Source organism: Phlebotomus papatasi, chromosome 1, assembly GCF_024763615.1.
Source record: "Phlebotomus papatasi isolate M1 chromosome 1, Ppap_2.1, whole genome shotgun sequence".
NCBI lineage: Eukaryota > Metazoa > Arthropoda > Insecta > Diptera > Psychodidae > Phlebotomus > Phlebotomus papatasi.
The window spans coordinates 99,908,744-99,914,901 of NC_077222.1; the positions used below are offsets into that span (position 1 = coordinate 99,908,744).

At 40.1% G+C, this 6,158-nt stretch overlaps 2 protein-coding genes across 2 annotated transcripts; one reads left to right on the plus strand and one right to left on the minus strand.

The window, feature by feature from the left end:
* Positions 1-28: 28 nt before the first annotated feature.
* On the plus strand, positions 29-963 carry LOC129810054 (60S ribosomal protein L18). Its single transcript, XM_055860291.1, has 3 exons — positions 29-119; positions 205-291; positions 429-963. Exons 1-3 carry the CDS (start codon positions 117-119, stop codon positions 903-905), a joined length of 567 nt encoding a protein of 188 aa, XP_055716266.1. The 5' UTR covers positions 29-116; the 3' UTR covers positions 906-963.
* On the minus strand, positions 949-6,151 carry LOC129810053 (folliculin). The gene is made up of 4 exons (XM_055860290.1): positions 5,769-6,151; positions 4,824-5,691; positions 1,160-1,262; positions 949-1,096 (listed from the first exon to the last, which is right to left on the minus strand). Exons 1-4 carry the CDS (start codon positions 6,051-6,053, stop codon positions 979-981), a joined length of 1,374 nt encoding a protein of 457 aa, XP_055716265.1. The 5' UTR covers positions 6,054-6,151; the 3' UTR covers positions 949-978.
* Between the last annotated feature and the right edge of the window lie 7 nt (positions 6,152-6,158).

Genomic DNA, 6,158 nt, shown 5'->3' on the forward strand with positions numbered 1-6,158 from the left:
TTTCGTTGGGCAACCCCAAATTTGTGTTGTCAAATGTGAGTTCCGGTGGCCATTTCTTTTCCAATCGCGGTGCAAGAAAACGTGGATCGCTGATTGTGTTTTCGTGAAAATACAAAATGGTTAGTGGAGTTTTAAGTGAATTCAGAGTGTTAAATGATGGTTTGAGGATCTTGCCATGGATTAATGTATTTGTTTGTCTTGCAGGGTATCGATATTTGTCATAGATATGACAGGAAAACTCGCCGCCTGGAGCCTAAATCTCAGGACGTTTACCTGAGGTTGCTGGTCAAGGTAAGGACAAAATTGATGATTATGTGGCTTCCTGGGATGCCAATGCATCTACTGAATGGAAGTTCAATGAGATATTTGTGATTTTCCTTGAAATTCAAGAGCAGGAAATTAATTGAGGTTATGTTGTCATTTTGCAGCTCTACAGATTCCTGTACCGTCGTACCCATAAGAAATTCAACAAAATCATCCTTCGCCGCCTCTTCATGAGCAGGACCAATCGTCCACCAATTTCCCTGCAGCGTGTTGTGCGCTTCTTGCAGGACAGCAAGAGACCCGAGAGCATTGCTGTTGTTGTTGGCTCCGTCACTGATGACAAGCGCGTGCTGACCATCCCCAAGGTGCGTCTCTGTGCCCTGCACGTCACTGCTTCAGCCCGTGCTAGGATCCTTGCCCAAGGTGGCGAGGTGCTGACTTTCGATCAGCTGGCTCTCCTGGCCCCAACTGGGAAGAACACGATCCTTCTCCAGGGTAAGCGTACAGCTCGTACCGCCCATAAGCACTTCGGTAAGGCTCCTGGAGTCCCACACTCCCACACCAGGCCGTACGTGCGCTCCAAGGGACGCAAGTTCGAACGCGCTCGTGGTCGCAGACGCGGTTGCGGATACAAGAAGTAAAGAAAAATCTGTGGCTGATGCTCCGGAATTTCAGAATACAAAGTTTCTGGACAGATAACAATTTATTTTTCTCTCATGCATAATTCGACCAATAATTTACTAATAAGGCATCTTGCTGCTGAACATTCAAGATCTTCTTGATTCGATTAACATCCTGACTGTTCTGAATCTTCTTCAGGCAGTTGATTTTACTGAAAGAAACATCCTTTTAATGGTCTTCCGGATGCATTTAGGGTAGTTCAGGTTTTTCTTACTTGTTCCACTCTTCAATGAGGACTCTCAGATGTTTCTCGAGAACAACGTCGGTAAATTGTTCCTCTTCAAAGGCCCTCAGGACTTTAGTCAGGAGATCCGGAGCTGAAAGGAAGCCAAAGATGAACTCAAGTTCATGGCAGGTAGGATTCTTATTGACGTAATCTTGGTTTCAGACTAAAAAAGTGCTAAAAAAATAAGGACAAAAGGGGTAACTCATTCGGGAAATTCCGTGTCATTTTATTTTATGTTTCGCGAAAATCGAACAGCCAATAAAAATTTTTACGAATTTAAATAATTGAAGCAATTTTCGAGGAAACCAAGAAAATTTTCAAAAATAAAAATTACTGAAACTAAAAGAACTCATGAAAAACATCGCGAAACATAATAATAATAAATTCGGAAATGGAGAAAATATAGAAACAAAACGTTTCACAGAAAGAAAATTTTAATAATATGTTCGGAAAACCTTGGAAAGCTTCAAAAGTTTTTGCAAGAGATCCATGAAAGTCCTTGTAAAATTCGATAAACTACACTCAGTCAGTATACATTTAGGTGTATTTCAAAAGTGATTTCATAAATTGACTCCCAATGGTAGGCAATTTTGCATAATCGTATGTGCATAATTCCGCCAGGTGCATAATCCCGAAGGACTTAATGCCGGGACTGAGTGTAGACTCCTTTGTACTCTTCTTAGATAAAGGCTAACCGGGCTGACCTTATCATTCATACTAAAAACTAAACTGTTTTAATTTTTAGTCCGTTTCCCAGACATTTATCACTAAAAAAAAACAGTAGACTCTCTCAATCGGGCATATGGCGCAAAATGTGATCCAAATTATCGAGAAAGTTGGGCATCAAAATCATAGTAACTTCCACAAAAAACGCTCAAATATATAAAGAATCATGAAAAAATTAGAGGAACTACAGCGATTTTGAACAAATTTGCTTTACATTTACATCTTACATTTATTGATAAAACAGTAGGGCATGCCCTCTTATACAAGTGTACATAATAAAAGAAAAAAAATACAAATGAACAAAAGAAAAATAAAACGAAAAAGGAAAAACAGATCTTAAACACTCCCAATCAATGATGAAAAACGACTCAAAAGCTCCCGCTTACGAGTTCGTGGGAGTTCATTAAAAAAAATGACTCCCCCAACGAATAAAGAGCAATGCAGGATGCGACCCACCGATCTCGGAATGAACAGACACGAAGACCCCTCCGACGGCCCGCGCTCAATCAACTCCGCAAGATATGCCGGTCGACCTGTCCATAACAGGCGACTGAATAAACTCAACAGCCCGAGACTGAAAGTGGTCCAGCAATGCCCGTCCCAGAATCTTGGCGGCCCAAGAGGAGACATGATCAAAACGGCCAAGGTCAAATACATACCTCGCAAGAGAGTTAAATGCTCTATTCAGCATTTTTTTAAAGAAGTCTTGTCAGTTGCAAAAAAAAGTTCCGCTCCGTACATGAAATGTGGAACGCTTTAAAATCAAACGTGAAAATTGTCAACAAAATCTTGCGCCCGATTGAAAAAGAGCCGATTGAGCGAGAGTGGTACTGTATAAAAGACAGTGATAAGCCTAGATTAGCTTATAGAGGTACGATTTCTTCTATGCAAAATTGGATTGTGGCAAACGCGGATTGGATGAGAAATGCATAAAAGTGTCTGAAAATCTTTAAAGTCGATTATCTCGGAAACTATGAGAGATAGAGGCCTCAACTTTACATCTGTTTAGAACCTCTGTCAGCGACCTGTGATTATCCACGAAGTTATTCATTACCCACGAAAAATACGCGCCCAGGGAAAATCCGCGACAAAATACACGAAATCCATGAAAAAAATCGCGTCCCGCGAAAGTCCGCGAAAAAATACACGCTCTTCAAAAATCCGCGAAAAATTTCGCGGCCCACGAAAATCCGCGAAGAAATTCGCGTCTCGCAAAGATCCGCGAAAAAATCGCGGATCGCGAATGGTATATGTCACTTGAATTACCTCTCCGGGAAGTTTTTGATTGGTGACTGGTTATAAAGATAATTGTGCTTCCCTGCTTAACTCTTTCGTCTCTTTTGGGACGAGAGTACCCAAAGCAGCATATGAATGTTCTGTGAAAAACAATGTCTTGCAGCATATGCTGCGGTCCGGAAAGAGTTAAAAGAAGGGAAAGTGTCTCGGAATAATACAAAATGGAGTGTTGTACGAGATAGATGGTCTTCTTGGCTATGGCTACATTTGCGATTAAACAAGCAATCGCAACAAACTAAATAGACAGTAACCAGTTAGTTCAGTTCAAGAATTTTACCTCTGATTTTATGGCCTCTACACACTATGAGAAATTTCTTTAAAAAATACATTTTTAAAGAAAATTTCCCCTATCTTGTACGCAGAAACGTCAGAATTTAAAAAAAGGCAATTTTTGACGAAAATTGCTTCTAGTGTGTAGATCCCGTTAGAGACAAAGAGAGGGGCTTTTAGAAATGCGACATTGCTACTAAGAAACATGGAAACTTTTCAAGAAACGCAGAAATGTTTCTGGAATCATAAAAAAATGTTCTAGTCTAGAGACATGGCTTCGCTTCTAGAAATACAGAACATCGAAATATTTCTGGAAAAGAGCATACGGAGCAAACGTTTTTAGGAACGCAGAAACGCTTTTAAGAATCAAATAAACATAGAAATATGTTTTTACAGTCAAGTGTGCTAATCGGGGCACTTCGCTATCTGGATCGTTTATGACTAATCCACTTAAAATAATATTTTTATTTTTATTTCCGTAATATAGTCACTACAGTAACATAATATAACTATTCAAGTTTGAGAAAAAGCAAAAATAATATTTTTATCCATTAAATAAGTGAGTGTAATCGACTCATTTCATTCTTGTACCAGCTGGGTTCTTCACTGATATTTTCGTTACTGACAGCTGTTTGATTGAAAACATTTATTGTTTTTTCCTTGTGAAAAAAGTATTTTAAATCCAAAGGTTATTTATAAATTTTCTTTAATATTTTTGATAATTTTTTTTAATATTATGTTTCTGAATGAAACAGTGAATAATTCTGTGGATTAAGAAGAAGTAAAAAGGAATTTCATCAGTCCAAAAACAAGCGTTTAAATAGCACTCTTCGGAAAACGATCTAGTTAGCCCACCTTACTATAATTGTAAACCAAACAATTTTAATTGTTAATTAAATGCAATAATTTGGAAATTTTTACTAAAGCAAAAAGTATTTCATTTGGACAATATATTTTTAATTTAAATGGAACAAAAATTATAATAATTGCACGAGGATAACCTTCTCTAAAATCATTGGAAAATGCCATTCTCTGTTGCTACAATTTCACGTTATATTTAGTTCCGTGGGATGGCCTAGCAATAAGAAGGAAAGTAAGAAAAAATGCACTATTTGTGAATTAAAATTCTGCATATGTTAGTTAAAGTTGCTCATCTTAATATCAGAAGCATAAACGGGAAAAGGACATGATGTTTCGAGAAACAAGAAACATAAGACATTTTTTATTCTTATGAGTTGCCCCTTGCCTGCTTTTTGGATATTTTAATTGGTTCCAACCGGTAATTTTTTGGAAGCCGTTTTTAAATTGTTGTAAAGCAGTGAAAAGGAGACGAAGTGACGAATTTGAGTATAGCACTTACTTTTTCCAGGAACTTCTCCTGGCCACTCCACTGTTATTTTATCGTCTCGGTCCCTGGGAACATTCACTCTGAAGATTGTATTGCAAGGCTGAGGGATGGTGATGCTGGGCGAAACGCTCAGGATGCGACATTCAGAAGGGGGAAGGTACTTGGGAGCATCGACATGGATGAGTCGATGAAGGTAATTGGGCAGGAGTTTTTTGAAGCACTTTACCATCCGGGTAGTCTCACCAGATGGCCCTCTGATGATCACTTGGACACCCACCAGTACGCAGTAGCAGATTGAGAAGAAATGGTGCCCTAGGACGCTGCTGAACCTCCTGAAATCCCGGATAATTTGTACATCGTCATCTTCATCCATTCCATGTTTTCGCATCAGCCATTCTTCCTTGTCAATCTGCACCATGGTGAAGCCCTCTTCGGTATCCTTGCCCAGCCACGGAGGCACCATTGGACTGCCAATTGTCACGGATTCCTTGAGATATTGGGCTCCTGCCCTGAGAATCCATGCGAAATGGGAGTGAATGTGGGCGAAAATGTGCTTCTCTCCTGTCAATTCAGTGAGTGGCCGAGGCTGGGAAAATCCCATTCCTTCATTGAGTCTCTGAGCCTTCTCACTCTGTCTCGATTGATCTCCTGGATTTGCTGCATCGGCGTATTCTTTGAGTTGGGATGAGATTTTTCTCAGATTGTGCGAGAGGAAGGGCTGAATGTTCAGGAGGAATAATTTATCCTTCATCAGGACGAGAATTGAGAAGAGTCTGTAGAAGCCCCTGGCTTTGGAGTCGGGAATTTGGAAGGTATGACTGAGGACATGACCACGAGATCCATCTCCGAAGAAAACCAGCCCGTCTTCCTTGCTGTTGATCTGGAAGAGAATATCTGGTTTACTTACCTTTTCTGGGATGATCTTTGGGTGTTCTTGTCGTTCTTTAGATCCCTCACCTCACAGCTCAGGCTGCGAAATGCTGCCTGTTTGACCAGTGGAATCACATCCCCGATGATTGGCTGCTGGGAACTCACAAATTTCGCCTGACTCTCCTCATCCTTGGTCATGAAGACCAGAGAATCACCCAAGGAAGTGCAGGCTGAGCATTTTTTCTGCAGGGAATCACCCTTTTTGCTGGACAATACATCACTAAGGCGGGTTTCTCGCAGTGTCTGCGTGCAGAAGATTGCCAGAGGCCCGTGAACTTCACAAAAATGACAAAGAACAATCACGGCATTCATGGAAAATGCGAGAAAATCTTGGATATTCACTATTTTTTGCAAATTTTTTCACAAAAAGGTCACGTTTCTCCAATCAAAACAAACATCAGAGTTCTCTTGCGGAAA

Bases quoted from the DNA above. Each gene is read 5' to 3' on its own strand.
- LOC129810053 (XM_055860290.1), bottom strand. From the start codon at position 6,053: ATGAATGCCGTGATTGTTCTTTGTCATTTTTGTGAAGTTCACGGGCCT. The intron at 1,263-4,823 runs GTAAGTGCTATA...GCTTCCTTTCAG, and splicing joins AGGAGAAGTTCCTGGAAAAA to CTCCGGATCTCCTGACTAAA. The intron at 1,097-1,159 runs GTAAGAAAAACC...TGTTTCTTTCAG, and splicing joins CTCATTGAAGAGTGGAACAA to TAAAATCAACTGCCTGAAGA.
- LOC129810054 (XM_055860291.1), top strand. The intron at 292-428 runs GTAAGGACAAAA...GTCATTTTGCAG, and splicing joins ACCTGAGGTTGCTGGTCAAG to CTCTACAGATTCCTGTACCG.